This window comes from Protopterus annectens, chromosome 4.part0 (assembly GCF_019279795.1).
Source record: "Protopterus annectens isolate FY-2018-M chromosome 4.part0, PAN1.0, whole genome shotgun sequence".
Classification (NCBI taxonomy): domain Eukaryota; kingdom Metazoa; phylum Chordata; order Ceratodontiformes; family Protopteridae; genus Protopterus; species Protopterus annectens.
This window is the reverse complement of record NC_056733.1, coordinates 665,826,671-665,853,755: the sequence shown is the minus strand read 5'-3', so window position 1 is coordinate 665,853,755 and position 27,085 is coordinate 665,826,671. Positions and strand designations below refer to the sequence as shown.

The window sequence follows — 27,085 nt, the reverse complement described above, 5'->3', positions numbered from 1 at the left end:
GAACCGGCAGCGTCTTACTGTGAGGCGACAACGCTACCGCAGCACCACCACCGTGAGGGGAATGTAACTTGTAATATTAACAAAAAACATTGTGGGGATAGATACCTCTTCCAAAGGATACTTATGAAGTAATGCCTTCAGTGTATCAAACAAAGTAGATCCCTAATGCACTTTAAATCTGTCCTGGATGAGTGGATCCAGATCTAGTTCCTCAGACCCTTATGAACCTGTAAGAGGTCACTCCAACATTAAAGCTACCCTCCCTCCATCCTCTTAGGGATATCTGTATATAATTTGAGTCTGTTTATTCTGAATTGCTAATGTGCTATTTGTAACTTTACTACTGTGGTCTGGCTTCAGTACAGATGCACTTCACTGAGATGATTCCATACGGCTGAAAGAACAAATGCAGGCACATGATAATGCTAGGTATATATGTGTGTGCAAGAACAGATGCAGGCACATGATAATGCTAGGTATGTATGTGTATGCAAGAACAGGTGCAGGCACTTGATAATGCTAGATACATATATGTGTGTGCAAGAACAGATGATAATGCTAGGTATATATGTGTGTGCAAGAACAGATGATAATGCTAGGTATATATGTGTGTACAAGAAAAGATGCAGGCACATGATAATGCTTGGTATATGTGTGTGTGTGCAAGAACAGATGCAGGCACATGATAATGCTAGGTATATGTGTGTGTGTGCAAGAACAGATGCAGGCACATGATAATGCTAGGTATATATGTGTGTGTGGTGTGCAGCAATAGATGCAGGCACATGATAATGCTAGGTATATATGTGTGTGCAAGTACAGATGCAGACACATGATAATGCTAGGTATATATGTGTGTGAATGCAAGAACAGATACAGGCACTTGATAATGCTAGGTATATATGTGTGTGTGTGTGTGCAGCAATAGATCCAGGCACATGATAATGCTAGGTATATATGTGTTTGCAAGAACAAATGCAGGCACATGATAATGCTAGGTATATATGTGTGTGCAAGAACAGATGCAGGCACATGATAATGCTACGTATGTATGTGTATGCAAGAACAGATGCAGGCACTTGATAATGCTAGCTACATATATGTGTGTGCAAGAACAGATGCAGGCACATGATAATGCTAGGTATATATGTGTGTGCAAGAACAGATGCAGGCACATGATAATGCTAGGTATATATGTGTGTGCAAGTACAGATGCAGGCACATGATAATGCTAGGTATATATATGCGTGTGCAAGAACAGATGCAGGCACATGATAATGCTAGATATATATGTGTGTGTGCAACAACATATGCAGGCATGATAATGCTAGGTGTTTATGTGTGCATGAACAGATTTAGGCACATGTTAATGATATATAGATTTATGTGTGTGTGTGTGTGTGTGTGTGTGTGTGTGTGTGTGTGTGTGTGTGTGTGTGTGTGTGTGTGTGTGTGTGTGTGTGTGTGTGTGTGTGTTTCTGTGTATTTGTGTGTATGCTGATAGCTGAAGAAAATCCAACAAGACAGAAAGAGATCAGAAGGTGGATAAACCCAAATGTTGTGATTTTGTCACTGTGACCTCTCCTCTAAGATGTACTGTTGCAGTAAGTATCTTATACAACTGTACTTCCCCATCCCCCCAAGTATTTCAGTGTTTCACTATTTCTGATACTTGACAAGATGAAAGTACTCAACCATTTTAATTATTGAATTTTTATTAAAATGGCTTTGAGGTATATTCATTGGATGACATGTCTGTGCATTTGTTCAGTTTTGTTTGTGTCTTTCGGCTTTTCCCGGTTAGGGGTCGCCACAGCAGAACTCCGGTCCGCTAATGATTGGCAGTAGATTTTTACATGCTGGCTTGCCAGGCCTAACGCACAACCTTCAACGAAGGAACGCCCATTCACGCATGTCACCACACAGAAGAAGCTCTAACTGAGAATCGAACGGGCAACGTCTAACTGTGAGGCGACAACGCTACCGCAGCACCACCACTGCAGTTATGTTGCATTAAGTATCTTATACAGCTGTACTCCTCCATCCCCTAGTATGTCAGTGTTTCATGTTATCCAAGTACTGTTTCAAGGAGTGGAGAATCTGCCACTGGCTAGTATTAGAGCATTTCAGAAACAGTTCAGTTAGCATAAGTGACTTTATCAGGTATAAATCCCTTCCTTTGCTCTTTCAATTACTTTTGTTAATTCTCCCATCTGTCAAGCAAAAATGACCTTGTTAACATAAGGAGTGGTATCCAGTTGTTAAAATAAAATAAACCACCAAACCACCCCCAGTCTTTCATGCATCTATAAGCACATGCATTGCTGCTTCAAAAAGTCTGATTTCATTTTCAGAGCTGGTCAAAGGACAAGTGAGCATTGTCTCATCTTTGTGTTTTTGTTTGGTGAGTAAGTAAGACTGATATTGCATGTGCTGTGTTCCACCACCTGACCCACATAGTCTTCCTTTGTGTTTGTGCAGATCCAGTTCCTGTACTTGGAGCAGCACACAGTTTGGAAGAGAGGTTGCAACAGCTTCATGGAAGTGATCCTGAAAACCATACATTGAAGGAACTCTCTAAATGCTGGAGAAAACATCTGGACTTGCACAGCACAGAAGGTACAACGCCTAATTAGACATCATAGCTATTAAAATGTACTTTGTGACTTTTTCCTTAGTAAGTGGTGTTTTCTTGCTATGACAGCTATTAAAAATAAATAGATGACCATGTCATTGAAACAGTTGTGCTGTAGCAACATACTGTCATTGAGGTCACATTGATGTTTATAGCATAGCAAACTGAGTGCAGAAACAAGACCGGGGTTGTTGTAAGATAAATCGGAGTAGGGAAATGGGATTCAAATCATATTAGAGAAAACTCTGCTCAAGTCAGGAGCCAATAGGTGATGGCAGAGCCAGATCATGGTCAAATGGGACCCTAGGCAGGGTAGTGGATCATGGCCCCCTACATCTTCCCACCCAGCAACCATGCCAGTATCCCATTACTTGTCTCTCACCTACCCCCGTTACCATAAAACACTTCAAACATGTCGGTCTGAATACTGTTTTCTTCTTTACTTCTACAATGATTACAGCTATTTGGATTTATTTTAAAACCTTTATTTCAAATTTTTTAGCACAAACACTGTTAGCCATTTGCTAAACTAAACAAAACAGTCTGACATTGAAAGCAGACTTAGCATGAGCAACAGTAAACTTCTCTGCCCTTGAAACTCATATTCATTGAAACTGCATTAAAATCCACATTCACAAAAATGCATCTGGCCAGTGGCAGATTATGTGTACCTTTGGGTTGTTTTCAAACCTTGGATCTCCTTCACACATTTTAAGACCATCCATAAATGCACGTGTTCTTTGATTCACCTTTCTAATTGTATTAAATTAAATTCTTTGTTTAGTACAGCACCACTTGTCAGAATGTATTGTAAATTTCTAGTTTTGATTATTTTTCTAGTAAGCAGTGAAACAAAACATATGAAACAATAATGACAAGGCTACCCTTCTCAGAACATTAAAACCTTGAAAGACCACTCAAACTGTCGTCATTATAATCCACCAATATCAGTCAGTATGCACAATCTCTGCAGAAGTAAAAGTCATCTGAATAATTCCACATTAGAGAGATGTGAAACTAATGAAGCGGTTGCTGCTGGCAAACAACTTTGCATTTTAGTTTTTCATCTACAAATTCAGGGCCTGCTGCCCTTGAAGAGTAAATTGGCTTTGTTACATAAAAAAGTGGTGTGCTGGTGATATGCAATAGCAAATGTTTGGCAAACCAACAACAGGTTTATAGTTAGTAGTCATCTTTTCTAAACCCTCCCCACCCATTGAGCTGCACAGTAGTGTCAGCACTCAATCTACCTGGGGTGGGAAAAGAGCCCGCAGCCTTTTGCACCAAAGGCAAGCATGTTACCTGTTGTACCACTGACAACAAACAACAAGCTATAGAATTCTATGCCTGACATTGACGAGACTATAGCCCTCAGTGGTTTACAAAAACAAAGAAACAAACAAAAAATAATTAAAGCAAACCTCGTTGTTGGGCTGGAGGTCTAAGATGCTTGCTAATAATCAGGGCTCAGGGTTTAGTTCTGAGCAAAGTCACTTAGTCAGCCCCCTAAAAGGGCCATTACACACATACTTTCAGCTCCTAAATCAGATCTCCTGCAGTCATTCCTAACACTGAGGTTTCTGGTGTTTGCTGTTCTTTACCTTAGACTCCCAAAAATAAACAAGAAATGACATGTCTTATGGACAGAAGTAAAATAGCCAACTGTAGCAGGTGTCTTGATGGTTCCCTTTCAAAATGTCAGGAGTCAAAATGTTGAGTCCCAAAACACCAAAAAAAGACTGAAAATACTAGAGAACAGCAAATATCAAACTTTTTTCTCCTCCTTTAAACTCTTTTTTTTTTTTTGCAGGGAGGCAAGCCCCACTGACTGCTTGATGTTGGGGGTGAGCTCCATACCCCTTGAATTGTATGTTTATATATGTATATATATATATATATATATATATATATATATATATATATATATATATGTGTGTGTGTGTGTGTGTGTGTGGTATATATAGATAGAGTGATGTTTATGAAGCTGGAAATTGATGGTGTAATGATGAATGTTGTTAGTGCATATGCTCCACAAGTTGGGTGTGCGATGGATGAGAAAGAAAAGTTTTGGAGTGAGTTGGATGAAGTGGTGATGACTGTACCCAAGGGTGAGAGAGTGGTGATTGGAGCATGGGCATGTTAATGAAGGTAACAGAGGGAATGAGGAAGTGATGGGTAGGTATGGTGTTAAACAAAGGAATGCAGAAGGTCAGATGGTAGTGGATTTTGTGAAAAGGATGGACAAGGCTGTGATGAATACGTATTTTAACAAGAGGGAGGAGCATAGGGTGACATACAAGAGTGGAGGAAGATGCACACAGGTGGATTATATCTTATGTAGGAGGGCCAGTTTGAAGGAGATTGGAGACTGTAAAGTGGTGACCCGGGAAAGTGTAGTTAGGCAGCATAGGATGGTGGTTTGTAGGATGACATTGGTGATCAAGAAGAGGAGGAGGAGTGTGAGGGCAGCACCAAGGATCAAATGGTGGAAACTGAAAAAGGGTAATTGTGAGGTGGAGTTCAGGGATGAGTTAAGACAGGCACTGGGTGGCAGTGAAGAGTTACCAAATAGCTGGGTAACTACAGCAGAGCTAGTAAGGGAGACGGCTAGAAAGGTGCTTGGTATGACATCTGGAAAGAGGAAGGATGACAAGGAGACATGGTGGAGGAATGAGGAAGTACAGGAGAGTATACAGAGAAAGAGGTTGGTGAAGAAGTGGGATTGTCAGAGAGATGAAGAAAGTAGACAGCAATATAAGGAGATGAGATGCATGGCAAAGAGAGAGGTGGCGAAGGCTAAGGATATGGCATATGAAGAGTTGTATGAAAGATTGGACACTAAGGAAAGAGAAAAGGACCTGGCTAGACAGAGGGACCGAGCTAGGAAAGATGTGCAGCAGATAAAGGTGATAAAGGATAATGAGGGAAACATACTTACAAGTGAGGAGAGTGTGTTGAGGAGATGGAAAGAGTACTTTGAGGGATTGATGAATGAAGAGAATGAGAGGGAGAGAAGGTTGGATGATGTGGGGATAGTGAATCATGAAGTACAATGGATTAGCAAGCAGGAAGTAAGGATAGCTATGAAGAGGATGAAGAATGGAAAGGCTGTTGGTCCAGATGACATACCTGTGGAAGCATGGAGGTGTTTAGTTGAAATGGCAGTGGAGTTTTTAACCAGATTGTTTAATGAAATCTTGGAAAGTGAGAGGATGCCTGAGGAATGGAGAAAAAGTGTTTTGGTACCGATTTTTAAGAATAAGGGTGATGTGCAGAGCTGTATTAACTACAGAGTGATTAAACTGATCAGTCACAGCATGAAGTTATGGGAAAGAGTAGTGGAAGCTAGGTTAAGAAGGGAGGTGATGATTAGTGATCAGCAGTATGGTTTCATGCCAGGAAAGAGCACTACAGATGCAATGTTTGCTCTGAGAGTGTTAATAGAGAAGTACAGAGAAGGTCAGAAGGAGTTGCATTGTGTTTTTGTAGACTTAGAGAAAGCATATGACAGGGTGCCTAGAGAGTAGTTGTGGTATTGTATGAGGAAGTCGAGAGTGTCAGAGAAGTATGTAAGAGTGGTACAGGATATGTACTAGGGTAGTGTGACAGCAGTGAGGTCTGCAGTGGGAGTGACGGATGCGTTTCAGGTGGAGGTGGGATTACATCAAGGATCAGCTCTGAGCCCTTTCTTATTTGCAATGGTGATGGACAGGTTGACAGACGAGATCAGACAGGAGTCCCCATGGACTATGATGTTTGAGATGACATTGTGATCTGTAGTGAGAATAGGGAACAGGTGGAGGAGACCCTGGAGAGATGGAAATATGCTCTAGAGAGAAGATGAATGAAGGTAAGCAGGACTAAGAGAGAATATATGTGTTTGAATGAGAGGGAGGATAGAGGAATGTTGAGGATGCAAGGCGTAGAGGTGATGAATGTGGATGAGTTTAAATACTTGGGATCAGTAGTTCAGAGTAATGGTGAGTGTGGAAGAGAGGTGAAGAAGATAGTACAGGCAGGATGGAGTGGGTGGAGAAGAGTGTCAGGAGTGATTTGTGACAGACGAGTACCAGTAAGAGTGAAAGGGAAGGTCTACAAGAGGTTAGTGAGACCAGCTATGTTATATGGGTTGGAGATAGTGGCATTGACAAAAAGGTAGGAGTTTGAGCTGGATGTGGTAGAGTTAAAGATGTTAAGATTTGCACTGGGTGTGAAGAGGGTGGACAGGATTAGGAATAAGTATATTAGAGGGTCAGCCCAGGTTGGAAGGTTTGGAGACAAAGCCAGAGAGGCAAGATTACGTTGGTTTGGACATGTGCTGAGGAGAGATGCTGAGTGTATTGGGAAAAAGATGCTAAGGATGAAGCTACCAGGTAACAGAAAAAGAGGAAGGCCTAAGATATTGTTTATGGATGTGGTGAGAGAGGACATGCAGGTGACTGGTGTGACAGAGCAAGATGCAGAGGACAGGAAGAAATGGAAACAGATGATCCACTGTGGTGCCCCTAATGGGAACAGCTGAAAGAAGATGATGATATATATATATATATATATATATATATATATATATATATATATATATATATATATATATATATATATATGTGTGTGTGTGTGTGTGTGTGTTTATTACAAGAAATGGCAATTTTGGACTTAGTATATGTAAGTCCAGATTTTTGAACATTGTGTCCCCACATTCCCTGACTCAGAAGTACGAGTCCCAGCATTTTAAATGGTTAACATTTAGATGCTTTAGAACCAGCTATGCTCGAACATGTAGTGCTGACCATGCTGGAAGAAAGAATAGCTGTCTTGAATGCAGTGGAATGCAAGGCTAGAGATGACCAAGGAAATGTATCATTTAAGGTCAGAGCACACAAGGCTAAAACAGCTTAATTTTTTTTTGGGGGGGTGGGGGGACATAAGTCTTTGGCTAACTTTGTAAATGGGTTTTAAAAGGGCAGAGCATATGGCATATTAGGACTTAAACTTTGTCACTAAGAGGCTAATATACTAAAAAGCTTTGTAAAGGTACCCAAGATGATTAACTATGTTAGAAATCTGGAGTGAGCTTAACAAAAAGTACAGTTGTGTACACTTACCATAAATGTAGATGTTCAAATGTATTCACTGTTGCAGTCATTACATTTGGGTTATCTGCCTGCAGGTAGCCGTCAGCCATCCTGAATACCAGAGTCTTTGATTCCTGCGTCGGATGCTGTCTCTTCTTCCATGACGTCAGGTCGTCAGGGGTATAAAACATGCAGCCGATGCCATTACATCAGATTTTCTTGCCCCAGATGTTAGGTGCCCCCATAATGGGAAGCAATTATATGTTATGTTACACCGTCAACAAAAAGCAAATACACCAGAAAGCTTAACTACACCAAACAAGAAGGAAAGGTATAGCCAAGAGAAGTCAGGGGGCTGGAGGGAGGGTAACCAGGACTGCAACAGTGAATACACTCGAACATGTACATTTATGGTAAGTGTACACAACTGTACTATGTTCTTCATGTTTCACTGTCGCAGTCATTATATTTGGGTAGATTCCCAAAGCTAAGGAGGGGAGGAGGACGTTAGAGAGCATTAGTACCAGCTATTAAGCCCTGCAATACTGCAGTGGCAAAACCAGCTCTGGATTTAGAAAAGATAGGCATGTGGTAATGCTTGGTGAAGGTATGTACAGAGCTCCAGGTAGCAGCTTCTAGGATGTCCCTGGTAGGGACCCCTCTGATAAAGGCTGTAGAGGTAGATGCAGCCCTGGTGGAATGTCATCTTATCCCCTGTGGGGTAGGTTTTCCATGGTGCTTATAGCAGAAATGAATGCAATGGGCTATCCATTTAGAAATAGTTTGCTTTGAAATGGCCTTCCCCTCTGCCCCTGCAGCAAAGCCAACTAGCAACTGTTCAGATTTTCTGAGAGGCTTAGTCCTGTCCAAATAAAATCTAAGTTGTCTGTGCATGTCCAAAGAGTGCAGAATTCGTTCCCCTTTGTTTTGTGGATTAGGGAAAAAGGTAGGCAAATGAACAGAATGATTTAGGGACACACTAGACACCACCTTGGGCATAAAGGAAGGATTGGTCCTGAGGGAAACTTTGTCTGCAGGGAAGATAATGAAGGACTCCACTGCCATGAGGGCCTGTAATTCAGACACTCTTCTTGCTGAAGTGATGGCTAGAAGGAAGGCTGTTTTCCAAGAGAGAGATTTCAACTTTGCAGTTGTAGCTGGTTCAAACGGAGGGAGAGTGAGCTTTTCCAGTACAAACTTAAGGTCCCAGGCTGAAGTAGGGGCTCGCCTGGGGGGGGGGGTCTTAAACTTTTAGCCCCTCTGAGGAATTGCTTTAACAGGGGGTGAGAGAAGAGGTTTGGTTCAGTATTATAATGTGCTGAAATTGCAGAGGCATGAATTTTAATTGACGAGAAGGATAGGCCCTTGTGGAGCATTTCTGTTAAGTACTGAAGAATATGAGGTAAATTGGGCACCGTAGTACCCATACCCTGGGTCTGGCTCCAGGAACAGTATCTTTTCCACTTTTCAGCATAGGATTTTCTAGTACTAGATCTCCTTGCTTCCAGAATGACCTCTAGCACCTGCTTACTGAGGGATGCTATTGGAGATCACAAGGAATTAGCCAGGCTGCAAGGTTCAGGGTTTGAAGCTGAGGGTGCAGAATCTGGCCTGCATGCTGGGACAGCAGGGAAGGAATCTGAGGTAGGTGCCATGGATCCAGCAGTATCATGCTGCGCAAAAGGGGTACCAGTGCTGGCGAGGCCAGTCTGGTGCAATAAGAATTGTCCTTGGTTTGTCCTGTTTGATCTTTAGCAGAATCTTTGAGAGGAGAGGTAGAGGAGGAAAGGCATAAACTGAGAGGCTTTGCCAGGTAAAGGACAGGGCATCCACTTTCCAAATTTGACTGTGGGGAGTCCTTGTGCAGAATTTGTCCAATTGGTAGTTCTGGGGGGAGGCAAACGGGCCTATCTCTAGAATCCCCCATTTGTTCCTCAAGAGGTTGAATATTTTTGGTTCCAGTTTCCATTCATGTGGGTCCATGAGATTTCTGCTTAGGTCGTCTGCCGGTGAATTTAGCTTGGCTGGCAGGAATTGAACTTGTAGGTGCACTTGATAACTCAAGGCTGTGTTCCAACAGAGCTATGGCTAGACTGCAGAGAGGGTACGAGAGGGTACCCCCTGCTTGTTTATGTACCACATAACTGTGGTGTTATCTGTCTTTACCAATAGTTGTCCTGGAAGGATGTGGTCCTTGAAAGCTGTCAGGGAATTCTGTATAGCTAACATTTCTTTTTGGTTGATATGCAGGTGCATCTGACTCAGGTTCCATTTGCCCTAAATGCACTGCCCTGCCAAGTGAGCCCCCCCCCCCCTCCCATGCATAGTCTGATGCGAATGTAGTCATGGTTTGGGCGGCAGGGGGTAAATTGAAAAGGAGCCCCTTGTTGAGGTGGCACACCTCTGCCCACCAAAGGAATTCTGTCCTTATACAAGGAATGATAGGAATCATTGATTCCAGGTCCTGAGAATGTTGACACCATAGGCTTTTTAGATACCATTGTAGTTTCCTCATATGCAGTCTTGCATATGGAATTAGTAGAATGTAAGAGGCCATGATCCCCAGGGCTTGCAGAATTTCCTTGCAGATAGCTGGGTCTTTGTGGCCAGTAGTTTGAAGTAGGCTGTAATATAAACTTGTTTCTCTGGCGTGAGGTAAGCCATCTGGGAAGTTGTGTTCAAGCTTGCTCCCAGGAACAGAACTTGTTGGCAGGGTACTAGATGAGATTTCTTTTCGTTTATGGTGTACCACAGTGAGGTTAGAAGTTTCTTTACAAATGCCAGATGATTTAGTAGCATGTCCTGGCTTTCTGCCTGAATCAGACAATCGTCCAGGTATGGGAATATTTGAATATTTCTCTGCCTGCAAAATGCAATGGCTGGAGCTAAACACTTTGTGAATACCCTGGGTGCAGTAGATAAGCCAAAGGGAAGTGCAGAGAACTGATAGTGCATGGAGTCTGCTCTGAAGCATAGGTATTTCCTGCAAGATTCCCTTATTGGAATGTGCAGGTAAGCTTCCTTTAAGTCTAAGGTTGCCAACCAGGCATCTTTGCCTAGCATAGGAAGCAGCTGTTGAAGTGATAGCATTTTGAATTTTGGGATTAACAAAAAGGTGTTTAGAATAGAGAGGTCCAGGATAGGACACCAGGAGCTGTCTTTTCTGGGTACCAAGAAAAGTCTTGAATAAAAACCTTGTCCCCTTTCTTCTGCTGGGACAGGTTGAATAGCCCTGATACTTAGAAGAGAGAGAGCCTGCTGTTGAGCCTCTGCCCACTGATTTGGGGGTAGGTCTGGCCAACCGTTTAGGGTTGGTAAGGTGTGGAAGTGGAATCTGTATCCTTGGGAAACTATATTTAAAACCCATTTGTCCTGGGTAAAGAGTTCCCAGTTTTTTGCATGCAGGGCGAGCTTTCCTCCTAAAGGAGCAGGCAGTTGAGCAGAGCTTGGAAGGGTTAAGGTTAAGTCATTGTGACATTTTTCCACAGGGGGGTGTCTTGCTACTTCCAGCTTGGAGCCCCCCACTGCTTAGGCCTGTGTGTAGCCTGAGACTGTAACCTAGGTGGTCTGCTTTTCCTGGGTTTGGACTGAGAAGGCCTGGAAGAGACTGGAAAGGACCAATTCTTAGAAGGCCAATGCCTACTAAATCTGGGAGGCTGTACTTGCAGGAAATCTTTAACAGTTTGCATAGATGTAGCTTTTTCCTCCATCATTTTAAGAACTTATTTTGCTTTGTTGCCAAACAGGCAGTCTTGGTTTAAGGGAGCATCCAGTAATTTAGCTTTAACATGATATGGCAAGTTTTGCTCCTTAAGCCAAGTATGCCTTCCAAGTATAGACCCAGTGACGGCAGCCCTGCAAGATGCTTCTAAAGAGTCAAAACCACATTGCAAAGTATGTTTACTAACTTGTTCGGCTGAATGCTTTAAATCCTGTAATTTTTTATGTTCAGCACAGTCAGGAATCAACTTCATTTTCTGTTATGTAGTCCCATAATATGCTGCTGATACTTTAACATATGAAACTGGCAATTTAAGGTCCTAATGGCCAAAGTAGCAGAAGTGTATACCTTCTTACCCCATCTGTCCAAGGCCCTGGAATCTCTGTCAGAGGGGGGTAGGGTTTTTGGTAGCAGTAGCCTTAATGACCTTTGGTCCTTGGGAAATGGTCTCTGAATCCACAGTAGGATTCTTGAAGAGGAACTTGTGTGAGTCAGGTACTCTGTAATACCTGTCAGGTTTTCTGGGAGCTGGAGGTAAAGTGTCTCAGGCCAGGCTAGATTCCAAGAAGGCATAATCTACAATGTCCAGAACAGGAGGGATAGCTAAAGGCCTGTGTTGAGGGAGGAGTAAGAATTCCCTAAGTCTCTTTTTGGAGTCAGAGTAATCCTGGCTTTCACAGCGGAAATGCTCCCTAAGAGTGTGCAAGGTTTCACCAAAAGAAAAATCTTCTGGAGGGGAAGGAGAGGGAATGGAATCCTCTGCATCAGAATCCTCATAGGTAGATAGGGGCAAATCCTGGTAATCCGAAGAAACAGAAATTTCAGAATCCTGATCAGAAGAATCAGAAGGAAAATCAGTTCTAGGTCTCTTAGAGGGGGGAAGGCTGGCTTCCCCTAATTAAAGTAATAAGATCTTCAACCATTCAGCCTTTCTAAGCATTTGTTTTTAGGGATATGGACCTGACCATGTGGTTTGGACATCGGTTTTCCAGACGTGGGTCGAGTTTTAGGCCTTGATGAAGAAGATGGCGTCTGTTTAAAATACAAATCTGTAGGCCTGAATACACCCTCAGAAGCCGGTGCCTGCACAGCAGCTCCGGACCCATCCAAGGTAGAGACATCCACAGGTTCCATAGTCAAAGAAGTATCTTGTGGCATACTGGACTCCCAATGGGTCTCAGTAGAGGCCTGCGAATCTGAAGTAGGGTATCAGGGCCTGCGAAAGCGCCTCACTGACTACCGGCGAACCGGCAACTGGCTTAACGGAAGCATCATTGGCAGTTTTGGACCAATGTGGTCTGTCTCTGTCTTTGTCCTTACATTTTTGGAATATCAGTAGTCGGGTGGCTTACCGAAGCCATTTCTGGATAGTTAAACCGAGTAACAAAATAATTTTCTGCGAAAATAGACCGATGACGAATAGTTCGGGGTTGAATAAGGCACAAAACCCACAGCGAGGGATATCGTGGTCTGGGCCTAAGCAAGGAATGCAGAACGAATGAAAATCTTTATGAGGTATTTGCTTTGCACAGGTAAGACAATTGTTAACTTTTACTGACATCGGTTAAGAGCAAGAAAAAGGATCCCCAACGGGGTACTTAGCTTTTTTCAAAGACTTTGGTTCTGAAACTCGAAAATGAAAATTTCAGGTGTCGGCTGACTGGCACTTGCAAACTGCTTCTGCTTCGGGCACCGCGCGGCAAGAAAGACTGATGTAATGGCATTGGCTCCATGTTTTATACCCCTGTCGACCTGACATCATGGAAGAAGAGACAGCATCCAATGCAGGAATCCAATACTCTGGTATTCAGGCCAGCTGAGGGCTACCTGCAGGCAGATAACCCAAATGTAATGACTACAACAGTGAAACACGAAGAACATCATGAAGTGTATGTACACTCTTGGGTTTTTGCTACTGTCAAATATATGCTTGTATGTGTATATACATACTCACTTTTCCTCATGGGATAAAAAAGGTGAGAAAAAAGAGCGAGAATGAAAAAAAAAGAAAATACTAGATCTGATTTATGTGTGTAGGGAAAAACGAATAATATTGGTCTTCCTTTTATTATATTTTGTCCATGCTTTCCTTTTGCAGTAGCGCTTCTACATTTACATGCCTGTGGTGTTTTTTCCCATACCTTTCATTAGTACCTCACCTTTTGTGGGTTTGTGGGTTAGCTTTATTTTAATAGTTTATAGGCTGTTTGTAAGGTCACACTTTCATTTTATGCTTACAGCTGTTTAAAGGCTTTGTTGTTTACATTACCTTCAGTAAAGGGTCTTAAGAGACTAAAGGCTGATTAGGCTGAAATGTCTCTCTTTCTTTTTAAGTCTTCTACATATTTTTAAGCTGCTAAGAGTAAAGGAATGGCTCCAATAAAGCTAATTCAATGGAAATGGCAAAAAAAAGAAGCTCAAAACAAGAATAGTAGCTTATAGGATGTGGCAAGGTGGAGGTGAGCAGAACTAACCAGGAGGAATATGACACAACCACGGAAATTGACTAGTGATGTAGAGAGAGGGAGTCAGGGAGTGGGGAAAGTTCACCATTAATATGCACAGCATACAGTGCATGATAGCAGCCGAGTGCATGAGAGACAGCTGGTTCACCCTGACAGGGTACTTTGGGCACTGGGGGGGTAGCACAACTGCACACCCCTGAGGACTGTCAGATGCTGTCAGTAGGATAAACATCTGTTCAGTAGCATAAACACCCTCAGTCTTGTTTGAGTGACAGCTCAGCACAGAATTGCCAGAGCAGAGGGAGGATGAAGAGCTGGCATGAGAGGGAAGAACTATTGATTGGCAGCAGGCAGAAAAACCCAAAAAAAAAAAAAAAAAAAAAATTGTGTTACTACCTTTTTTAGTGTAAGTGTTTTTTACTGTCTTCTGTCAGAACTCTTCAGTCTTCTCTTGTTCTCTTTTTCTTTCTTTTTGTGATCTTAATTTCCATAAATTCCCACTAAACCCATGGCATGTTGATAAAAAAACCAAAGGTTGATGCACCCAGGTACAAAACAGTTCAGAGTTATAAGCTTAGTGTTTAGGGCTTGGGTGGTGTGGTGGGGTGGTGGTGGGTGTTTAGTTTACTGGTACAGAGGTTTTGCAGGTATTTTATTTTTATTTAATTAGTTATGGTAAAATTAAAGGCATAAAGGCCCCTTGCTCCTAAGCTAGCCTTGTACTAACCTCTGTATGTGTACCACAAAATGTGTACCACCACCAAGTCACAATCACCCACATGCACATATTTGTTAGGCTACATAGGCAGTAAAGGTAAAGGTAGCTAGAGTGTGCATATGCACTAGACATGATACACACATTTGATGATTCTGATGATTCTCCCTTTTGAAAGAGTCAGTGGTGAACCAGATCAAGGACTCAAGGACTGTTAGAAAAGATCAGTCTGTTGTTGTTTTGTTTAAAAGCCAAAAAAAAAGGAAAAGGAGGTTCATTCAGGAGTTCAGGGTTAGCAGGCTAATGGGGCCCTAGCCCCCTAACTTTAGCAGCCATGTAATCATGTCCTCTAGCTTACCATGGTTAGATGGTCATTGTTAGCAGAGTGAATCAGCGATTAGCCCCAACTGCTCCTGTCCATGAGGGACATAGGTGCCACCACTATAGTGAATTTACGGTCTCCCATCCAATTGTCAAGGTTGCCCTTAACTAAGGTCATTGAGGAGCTCTGCTTCATGTGAAGTGGGAGTTTATTCCAGGAAGAGTGGCAATCTCTGGGAGACATATCTGTCTCTCCATAATGTTCTATGTCACAGGCTAGGTTGAGATCCCTGGAGTGAGTGACTCTTGTCCCATTTGATTTGCAGGCATGCAGCACTTCCATTAGGGCAGGAACAGACATCGCTCTGTATGCCAGGCACAGGATGCCTCTCAGCAGCCTGTAGGATACAGAGTACAGATTACATATTCACCAAGGATATTCACACCTCCAGGCTAGTTGCCCAACACAATGCATCCGAAATTCTACAGGTGCAACTAACACTATGTAAGACTGCAATCCAAATTGTAGCTTGCTACAGATCCCCCATCATGCTCCAAGATTCTCACTACACCTTTCTAAACATACTGGAAAATGTTAAGATACCAAACACCCTAATACTGGGTGATTTCAACTACCATGCCATTAACTAAGAAAACTACTCGTGTACCAACACCTTTGCCCAATGGTTCTTAGAATTCATAAATTCCAATGCACTGGATTAACTAATCCATAGTCCCACCAGGGACTCCAATGTCCTGGACCTGGTCATTATCAACATGGGAAATCGATGCTCCACACCAGTGGTCACCCCCTCATTGGTTAGGTCTGACCATAAGCTAATCACCTTTGACATCCAAATCCCACCCCCCAGTAAGGAAACATCCGTAACAAACTTCTCCAAGGCCATCTTCATGCTACTCAAGTCAGAAGTGACAAACTTCATAACACCCATGCAGACGCAAACTGAAAGTTCGACTGCCGAATCCTACACTAAAGCACTGTACGAGCACATCCACTCGTGCATGAATCATGCCATCCCAAATAGAACCAAGATGCTCTCCTCCAAAAAAAGGAAGCCAATCTGGTGGTCCCCTGTCATAAACAAACTATACCACAGAAGGAAGAGACTGTTGCAGAAAAGAGGAAAATTCCAGGATGCAGAAAAACTCCCTTACCAGCCTCAGTAAGAAGCTGAGATAACTCATAAAATCCTTCAAAGCTAGTTACGAAAATAAAATTGCCAAAGATTCCAAAGACAACCACAAGGCATTCTATAGCTATGTCAAGAATTTAAATAGCACTACTCAGCTCTGCTCTGAGCTACAACAGAATGGCATTAAATATACTGATCCCAAGGACAGTGCCATTATCCTGGCAGATCGATTCAGTGCCGTCTTCACCCCCCTCTCACCCCCTAAAGGGCCCATCTCAGGTCAGAAAGACTGCCAAATTCCATTAATCATGGCCACACAGGTAAAAACTGCACTGTCCAAAGCTAGGAATACAGCATCTATGGGACCAGACAACATCCTGGGCTGTGTACTACATGAACTACAAAATGAACTGACACCTCACCTAAGTGTCATGTTTAATCATAGCCTCACCTCAGGCTTCATGCCCACTGAGTGGTGCACAGCTACAGTTATCCCACTCCACAAGGGGGGATCCTCCTCGGATCCTGAGAACTACCATCCCATCAGTCTGACGAGCCTGATCTGCAAGGCCATGGAACGTATTATCATGGAACTTATAAACAAAGACATTAGCAACCTTCAAACACTGGACCCCACCCAGTTTGGGTTCGTGAAGGGCTGATCGTGTCTCCTGAACCTTATTGACTTCTTCGAATCAGTCTCCAGAGCCATGGATGAGGGTAAGGCAGTCCACACAGCCTGTCTGGACCTCGCCAAGGCCTTTGACACCATCCCCCACTCTAGAATCATAGATAAACTTACTAAGCTGGGCATAAATCCCGACATCACTCAATGGGTTGCCAACTGGCTTACTGACAGAACCCACACTGTAAAAGTAGCCGACTTCAAATCCAGCTCCAGACAAGTGACAAGTGGAGTACCTCAGGGTTCAGTCCTAGGACCGCTCTTGTTTGGCATCTACTTCTCCGAAGTACAGGCCAACACTGAGGGACTCTGGCTAACAAAGTTTGCAGATGACTGCAAACTGGGAACCATTATTGAATCCCCAAATTATGTAGATATTCTACAAAAGGGCCTTACAGAAACAGATGCTTGGTGCCAGAGCCAAGGGCTCATGCTCAGTGCCAAGAAGTGTATAGTTATACCCTTTGGGAAAAAACATGTACCCATGAATTACCACATAGGTGGCAGTGCACTAAACACCGAAAGTGTGATAAGAGACTTAGGAACACAGGTGGACAGTGGTCTCACCTTCGATAACCACATCGCCACAACAGTCAGGAAATCCTTCTATGTGACACACCTTATCACTAAGGGCTTTTCATCCAGAAAAAGGGAGGTCATTGTCCCACTATACTCATCCCTCATTAGACCCGTCATAGAGTACAATGCCCCATTTGGCATGTACTTCACAAGACATCTGCAACAACTGGAAAGGCCGCAGAAACACCTCACTTAAAGAATCACAGGCCTAAAGCAGATGCCCTATGCTGACCGAGTAAAAAAACTCCAGCTATACTCTGTCGCATATCGTCTACTCATAGGCGATCTCTGCTTAACATACAAGGCCGTGTCAAACCCAGAGCTGTTGGACATGCTACACAAAGAAATCTCAATCCAACAGAGCCACACGCTTCAGGGACCTAAACCTTGTTATCACAATGAATAAAACATGCTGGAGGGATAGGTTCCTGACCCAGAGACTCCCCATACTCTGGAATAGACTGCCCATACATGTCAAGCAGACTGCCTCCTTGGCTGTCTTCAAAAGGAACCTTGACGACTGGATGGGAGATAGGAAATTTACCCTGATGATCATGTCAGTCACCCTGCTAGACAGGGGTCCAGGGAAGCAAATATTGTGGGAAGAAGTAACCAGGGAATTGATATGGCTAGGCTTGTATAGACTCTAGGGCTGATAGCCTATTACCAACCTATGAACTTATGAACCTATGGGGCCTTCAGTCTTTCCATGTATGTCATGTTTTGGAGGCCCTCACTTTTCTTGGTTAGAAACCTCTGTGGTCTCTCCAGTTGTTGCAGGTGTCTGGTGAGGTACATACGAAAGGGAGCAGTGGTCTGATGAGGGTCGACTATACAGGAGTTATAACATCCTTAGTTTTGGATGCTATGCCCTTATTTATGAGATGCGCAACATAAAAGGCTTTCCTTAGCACTATAGAGACATGGTGATGGAAGTTTAAATTGCTGTCAACCTGTGTTCCAAAGTATCTCACCACTATGTTTGAGCTTAGGGGGTGCTAGCTATAATATAATATGCAGGGGCCACTTCTTTGCCAAAGGGGATAATGATGCACTTTTTAGCATTTAGATTTAGATCATGACTCTGGCAGCAGTCCTTAGTCTGTGTTAGCCCCTTTTCTGATATGTTAACATTGTTGGGGGACTCAATGATTGCACCTAGTCTGCAGTCATCTGGGAACTTGGTAAACCACAGGGCATCTACTTTTGCCTGGATGTTCAAGAAGTAGATTCCAAGTAGTACTGGGCCCAGCACAGATCCCTGTGGTACACCACTGGTAACTGGTCTACTGGTGGAGGTGGAATCCCCAACTTTGACAGTGTGCATTCTGTCTGTGAGCCAGTTTGATACCTGTCTAGTGACATATGGGTTAATCCCAGCTGGGAAAGTTTCTCAATGATACCTGAGTGGGGGATTGTGTTGAAGGCCTTGGCTAAGTCAAGATGGGTGGTATATACTGCTTTGCCCTCATCCAGGGCTTTGGTGACATTCTCAAAGATGTCTATCAGGTTTAATAAGCAAGACCTGCCCTTAACGAAGCCAAACTGGATGGGGTCAAGAGTTTGGAGGTTGCTTATGTCCTTGTTGATAAGGTCCATGATGATTCTTTCCATGGCCTTGCAGATAAGGCTCATAAGGCTTATGGGTCTATAGTTACCAGGGTTGGTTGGTTGAACCCTTTGGGTAAGGGGGTTTACATTTGCTGTTCTCCACTCTGCTGGAACAAAGCTAGCGCTCAGGCTATGGTTGAAGGGAGTGTCAAGTGGTTCCACTGGGTCTTGTTTTAGATTGTTTAGTAAGCAATCTGAGATGTTATCTGGTCCCATGGAGACTGTGTTTTTGGCTTTGGAGAGGGCAGATATGACCTGCTCATAGTGGACTTGTGACAGGGATTCTTTGGGGTGTGTCTGGTGAGGACAGGGGGTGAAATTTGCACCAAATCTGTCTGTCAGCAGATTGCCAATTTCTTCGAGTACAGTGTGAGTAGTACTGTCCAAAATCAGTCTGGCACATGATGGGCATTCCCTTTAAGATTTCAGACATAGCTAAAGAAAGCCTTATGATTGTCTTTAGCTAGAGATGCTAATTTAACCTTGTAATTGGCTTTAAAGGACTTTACAAGATATCTGATTTCCTTGTTCAAGCTGTGGAGGGTATTCTTCCTCTGGTGAGTAAGTTCCCTCTTGTTCTTGGATAACAGTTTCTTTTTTTTGTTATATAACGTATTTACACTTGTGGTCCATCAGGGTGGCCTGTTTCTTCAGGAGGACCTGGTTGTGATCCTTGACAGGTACAGCTGAGTCTATACAGTTGATTAAATGTCTATAAATGGCATTTGTGTACTCCTCTGAATAGGAGTCATTATTGGCTGAGTTAGCAGGTGGTTTTAAACTTTTTATACCCTCGTTTAGTAGGATAAAATTTTCTTTGGAGCAACTTATCAGTTTGTTTCCTCCTGTGGGGGTGTCCAGTCTGATCTTTACTTCAAATGAGACAGATTTATAGTCTGACCTCACTAGGAAGGATAACGCACAAAGGGGTAGTGTAGTGACTCCCCCATGTTGGTAAGTACCAGGTCCAGGACATTCAAGCCCCTTGTAGGGGTGCAGACTAGCTGTTGCAGAGCATTTGAGTTAATAAAGTCCAGGAACCTCAGGGCTATCACATTTTTGCTCGTGTATATTGTCCAATCTGTGGAAGGATAGTTGAAATCTCCCATGACCAAATTGTTTGGCTGTATACTGAGTGGTCTAGCAAGTCCAGGTAGTTGGTGTGTTTCTCTTGGTTCATGGTGGGGGAACTGTAGCTAGAGTTGATGTGGTAGGGCATTTTACCTATATTTAATTGTACCTGGAGTAGCTCTAAACAGTTGTATTGTTTAAGCAGTTGATGAAGATGGCTGCATCTCCATCTTTGTTTCTTTCACACTCGTTTTTGGTTCTGAACATGTGGAAGGCATTGTAGCCTTGTATGGCTGGGGTGCTCTCTGCATCCTTGAACCAAGTCTCATTGCATAGATGCCAGCATCTTCCAAGGTGAGGGCTGCTTCCAGGGAGTGCAGTTTTTTGTTGAGGCTTCTAGCATTAAGCAGCATAACCTTGAGTTTGTTTCGAGTGGATTTGTTTACGTCAGGAAATTTTTTGTTTTGACATTGCCTAAAAAAGGCACTATGGGGAGAGGCAAGTGTCTTTGCCAGTATCTGAAAGCTGAGAGGAGATAGGTGAAGACCATCTCTGGCAAAGCAGCATGGTCTATCGACTATGTGTTTCCAGGCTGACAGATAATGGATCACCTTGGACTGACAGCAGAAGCTAAGTCAATTGTTGAAGTCAGTCATTTTTTGTCTGTATTGAAACATCATCCTGAATGAAGGTAAATTGCTACTTAGTGCTAGGGACATACCTGTCTGGGATACACAATCTAAGAGTTCAGTCATGTCTCCCTTCATGTAGTCCAGAGAGGTATGTCTCAAGTCATTCACTCCAACATGTACTACGACAGAGTCATAATGGTAATTGTTGTTGAGTGACTTGAGTGCATGCAAGATTTGACAGATCCCAGCACCTGACAGGCAGATAACCGTGACTTTCTCCTTGTCCAGCCTGGTGAGGGGAACATCTGTGTGTCTCACTATGGAATTGCCTGTGACCAGGACATTAGGTTTTGAGGTGTTTTGCCTTAGGGGGCTTATTTAGTGATGTGTGAAGTGGGGTCTGTTCGTGTTCCAGTATGTGTGATTTGTTTTGTGTTTGGGAGGACTCTGGTAATTTGGTAGGCTCTTAGTGAGTACATCCACATTGGTGGGTCTATGTGACTGACCTTGTCTTGTGTAAGAAGACAGGTTATGTGTGCTGACAACCGGTTTGATATCCTGTTTATTGTTGCATGAGAGGATTGATTTTAGCTTCATGGTATAGTTACATCTCTCGCATACTGCATTTGTTTGCTTTAGGAGCAAGTGGTTGTCAGTATACATGAGGCAATTACTACATTGACTCATGATGCCCATGTCAATTGGGCTGGCTGGTGAAATGTTGGGAAACTGGCTGTCCATTGTAGCAGGTTAAACCGTAAGTACTAGTTGGGGAGTGGACAAGTTGGATTAGCTTGTGCTCTAGGACTAACTTGACTAAATAAACAAGGGGGCTTATTCTGTTCAGGATTAGGGGTGAAGGCATGTGATGATGATGCTCAGTGCACAGCTGGGTTGTCCACAGTATGCATCTCGCAGCTGAGTTGCCCGCAATACAGCAGAAAAGCTTGCATCTCGCAGCTGAGTTGCCCGCAATACAGCAGAAAAGCTCAGGAGGGTTCAACTGACAAACATCTTGGGAAAAATAATTTCTATGAGTTTGCCATTATACAGGGCACCGTTAACCCCCATTGTGCGGTGCACAGCCACATGCAAATGTAAGATACATATTTACACAGGCTACATCAGGAAAACCTACACAGGATGTGAAAATAATAATTTGGGTCAAAGAAACCTACTTTTTGGGCTTGACTTTTTTGTTTATTTGTGGCAGCTAGAAGCCAATCACTTAAGACTGTTCCCGAAGAAGACCCCCCCTTCCAACCATGCATTGCCTTCACTGCTGACCATTAAGGGCATTGTCTGCCATAAGGCAGGAGAAGAGAGGTTGGTCAAGACATCCCCAAAGAGCTCAGGAACCAGATCTGCGCATTTTGAGGGGTTGTAGCAAAGTTTGACTGGGGATTCATTCACTCTGCACCATTTTTGCTTTCTTTCCCATCCTGTAGGCTTTGTTATGCGGTGCTGTTGACCAGTACAATGAGATGACTGGCAGTGACAGATGTCTTTTTGCTGGCTTGACTCTCACAGTGGCAGAATATGCTGTCTTTCACTGTGAGCTGATTTAATCATACTCATCCAATAACAATTTCACATCCAAGATCTGTACACAGTTCCCTGTGGTAATGTTTTTTTCACCAAACATTTAGCAATAGTTTGAAAATCTTGACCACTTGTGTATAGCAGTAATGACTAGGCTTTACAACAAAAAATGGAAAGCCTTGCATCAGAGATATTAAAACATAGGCCTGAGTATAGTGTGGATCAGCAATTCTACTGCCCGTCACTGATAAAACACCTTAACAGTGTCATATCTCATGACAAGGGATGACAAAAGGTATGACAGCTAGCAGATATGGTTGGCATGAGGAGGGAGTATGTGGAATGTGAATATTTTTGTTAGTACTATATGTTTGTTTTTATTCATAAATCATTTGGTTTGTTAGTCAGAGTTCTGTAGTTATCACTGTAAGAAAGGACATTTTTTAACAACCAAGGGAAAAGAGCTGAAAGTAAAACATTACAGAGTCCACATACAACACACCCAGTGTTTGCACCATGGAGACTGGGGCAATGAGGTGGTCTCTGACAGAAATAGACAAGTACTTAGAAGAATACAGCAGTGCGGAAGGGAAGTACTGCCTCTTTGAAAGAAATAAGACCACAGGATATGATATAAAGCCAGAAAAAAAATCAAGAAAAATTGGGACTTTGGTACATATCTGGTCACAGTGTCAGCAGCAGTAAAGATGAATCCCATAGGGACTTCTGTGAAGGGTAGAACAGGCCTCAGGATTTATTGGAATATAGGGTGGTAGGCAGGAGGAAAAGGTGTGACCTGCAGTTAGAATTCATGGAACGGAATAGATAAAAAGAGATGGATAGACAGTAATGTCAACCTAAAGAGATGAGGCTTCTGATCCCCTGCAGCAGAGCTGTGGCTAGCTAACATGGGGCACAATGTGCTGTCTTTTCAGTCCAGCTGTCAGAAGCAAGCAAACCATCCTGGCCTCATCTGCATTGTTGTGGGCATTCAGTTTATGACTGTACACAGAATTATGTGAAAGTAACCAAAGGTGATCCAGTGTGTTGCTGGCAGCCTCAGTTTTGATGATGATTATAAGCTGGTGCAGAGGGCTGACCAGAGAGGATAAAAAGAATGGACCATCAGATGGTCTGTTCTCCTTCACTGAAGTAAGGGGTATCGGTGAAGAGTCTCAAAAGAAGCAGCTGAGCTCCTTTGTAGGGGGGAGCGAGCACTACGGGCATCTTAACGTTGTGTGTGTGTGTGTGTGTGTGTGTGTGTGTGTGTGTGTATGTGTGACACACACACACACACACACACACACACACACACACACACACACACACACACACACACATGTGTACTCACTCATATACATATGGGTGTGTGCCTGTTTGCCTACATCACTACAGTTCCAGGCCAGGTTGATATTGTGTGGCAGCTACCAGTACCCATGATTCTTGCCAGGGCTAAAAATTAACAGCAGAGATGAGTTGAAGACTACATATGACTTATGACATAACCAGGACCACCTGGCCGGTAGGTTAAAAGGGGGGGAAGCTGGCATTCCAGTAGCAGATATTCAAATGTATTCTGAGGAAATAAGGGGTTAAAGTAATATTATAAAAAAGAACTCCTTGATTCAGTCATGCTATTCCAAACCCACTACTGCAGTAGCTTTCATACAAAGAAAGTTCCAGATGTCTTAAGGTGTGTGATGTTCCCGATAACCAAAACTCTCATTGGACAAGATGGAGGCCCTGAGGGCATGTAGGAACATGTCTGAAGGAAAATGATTTGTGGGGCAGAATATGGGCTGGAGAAATGGGACAGAGCAGTACAGAGGTATATAAGGTATAAATTACATTTACACTATCTTAGACACATTTGCAGATAAGAAACACTAGTGACTCTCCCTACAGTTAATAAGTAAATGGCTGACCCTTCAGAATATGCAAAAGAGTGTGGTAGCAGATCTACATCTGATGTATCTTTATTTCTATAACTTTTCTGGCGTATGTGTTAGTTTCTTTGTGCAACCTTTTCTTTTTAAGTAAAACACTATTTATGCAGATATTTGTAAAAGGTACAATCTCATTCTTCCCTTTATATTTATTCTATAAACTCATGTGTAAATCCCCACAGAATGCATTGCTCTTCATATCACACTTCTAAAGTACAAAATTCAGGTCCAGTACATTGTTTTTTTCCATTTTTATTTATTTTATTTATTTATTTTACATTTGTTTACCAGGATAGTCCGACTGGATACATGTCCATTTTCAGCGGAGGCCTGGGGAGAAAAGCTCCACATAGACAAACTTACATAGATTACACAGAAGTTAGCAAACAATTATAAAAACAAAGTGATTATATACAATGGGTTAGTAGTGTTCCCTAGTAGGGAATCACAATTCTCATGGACAGACACAATTAAAAGTAAGAGACATCAGATTGGAAGCAGAGCTTGGTGACATAGTTACAAGTTATGATAATTACAGAATATGCTTTTAGTTTATAACTTAATCAGGGTTGATACATGGGCATAGCCAATTCACTTAGAGATACTGTTTGAGGTTTTTTTTAAGAGACTTTTGGAGGATTGTAGGGTTATATAGTTTGGCAACAAATTCCAGGTTTTGCCAACAAAGTTGGCAAACAGGGATTCACCAGCAGAGTTATTAGCTTTGTGGGTTTGGACCAGTAGTTTATCGGCTGACCATAGGGATCTTAGATTGCTATATGGCTTAATAATATTTTTGTTTTATATAAATATATAATATTTAATATATAATATAATAATATTTTTAAAATCTTTAACTGAGTAGGCAGACTGGTCCTTGGAACAATTTCAGACACAACCCAGGTGCTGTTGCACAGTCCATGTAGTAACTTAATATTGTACATTTTCATTTACCTTGCTAAGGGTCTCAGGAAAAATCTCTTTGACCCATTCTGTTGACCATTTTACTGCATGGCTCTTACCTGTCACTTGTTTGAAGGGAGACTGGTGGGAGTGTGTCAGCATAAGGCAACAGATGGGATTTGGGAAGCAGTAAAGTGTGTTACTTCTGTGCTCTGAATGTGACTTCATACTTCATATAAGCCTTTTCATCAAGTAGCGTTACGGCATACACTCTTCTAAGAAATGTTGGTGTGGCGGCTTTGCATTTGGTCAGGGGCAAATACACTGATGGCAGCGTCCTTGAAGGTCACTGCTGAAACATAAATAGCCTCACAAAAGTGATGCACTGCCATGTTGAAGGTTTTCCTCTCTTTTTAATTCAAAACTTAAGTTTTTAATAGCCTTGAAATGATGTACAGATCATTACCCATATTCAGAAAAGTTAACAGTGATGTGTTGATCCAAGCCAGCAAGGAGTACTGAACCACAGTTTATGATTCAGAGAAGGGATTCGAAACTTTCAACCAGAGCCCTCATAACATCAATCTTTACTCATCAGGCAGGGGACAATTCTCAGCCATACGTTGTCACTCTTTCAATAAATATATGTAACATTTAAAAAAGACAGTTATAAGGGCTGAACATTGCTGTAATTTCACTAAGCAGGTACAGAACACGACAACAGTAATTTTGTTGCAGTTTGTGCTAAAACTGGGATTGGTGCCCCAGTATTTACAATATTCAGTCCTAAGCAGCAGGTAAGACTCAGCGTTGTAGAACTGGATTTGGGAATTACTTCCTTTTAGTGGCTTAGTCCAGAAACCTTGCTGTCAGTCACATTTTGTTTACATTTGGCTAATACTTCTTTTCAGAATAGCAGTTGGCTGTGTCTCATTGAGCTTACTTGTAACTGTGGCAGGTAAGTTTATCTTTTCTGAATCTGGCCTTTTGTATTTATTGTACCCATTACTTATCATATTAGACCAAGGCTTGACCTATTTGGTAAAGTTAAACTTTGTCTCATATTACAGTTAGCTTCTTAAAATGGAGGACATTACTCTGTTAACATGAGAAGAGGACAGCATTACTCTTATCAATGTCCTTTGATGTAGAAGCATTACATTTATGATTATTGCTAACATTTACTTGTAGTTTTGTTTTTGTAAGTGCTGCACACATGCACCATGCATAGAGTTTTGAAGAGGTATTGGGGACAGACATTTCATAATGCTGATTGTAATGAAGCTAATGAAGCTGACAATTAACACTGGCAGTGGTGTGTCACTGTGTCCTAATGGAAGTGAGATTAGACTTTGTGCAGTGTGCCATGGACTCACAGGTTAAGTAAAATCTGAAGCACAGCTGGCAGACTGGAATACAGGGCTGGGTCCTGACAGTGGTCTGGATTCTGAAAAATATGAGGAAGCATTGTTTAGTTATCCCTCCCTGTATTGGGGGGGAGGGGGGGGGCAAGATCACGTGACATGCCACAGGGCAGATTTTCACCAAACTGGATGCCAAAGTAGTGCCGCGGTTTGCATCGTCACCTCACAACAAGAGGTTCTCCAGTTCGATTCTCGGTTGCGGTGCCTTCTGTGCAGAGTCTGCATGTCCTCCTTGCATTTGTGTAGGTTTTCTCTGGGTACTCCAGTTTCCTCCCACATTACAAAGACATGCGTCTGGAGCATTTCTCCCCGGGCCTACACTGAAAATTGTCTCAATCCAAGTTGGACTTTCCTGGTGAACAAATGCTAAGTAATTAAAGAAAGAAAAAAAGAATTTCTGAAAGAGATGAGGAGCCTATTGAGAACCATTCACTGAGCTAGGGAGAGACTATGTCACTTGTTAATGTTGTAGCACCCCAAGTACCTTCTGCATACACCCCTCCAACACTTATGGTGTGCAAAAGGATCATGAGAGCAAAGCAAAATTCCCTGATGGCTACATGGATAATGAATGCATTGCAATTGGCATTCACTTACTAGGGAAAGAAT

General features: G+C 42.6%; 1 protein-coding gene across 4 annotated transcripts in view; it reads left to right on the top strand.

The window, feature by feature from the left end:
- The window catches only part of CUX2 (cut like homeobox 2), a 2,130,834-nt gene that overhangs the window by 1,535,127 nt on the left and 568,622 nt on the right, over nucleotides 1-27,085 (top strand). For all 4 annotated transcript variants that reach the window (XM_044068629.1, XM_044068630.1, XM_044068628.1 and 1 more), the window contains exon 5: nucleotides 2,482-2,619. In XM_044068629.1, the coding sequence (XP_043924564.1) occupies nucleotides 2,482-2,619 (138 nt within the window). The remainder of the gene's footprint in view (nucleotides 1-2,481; nucleotides 2,620-27,085) is intronic.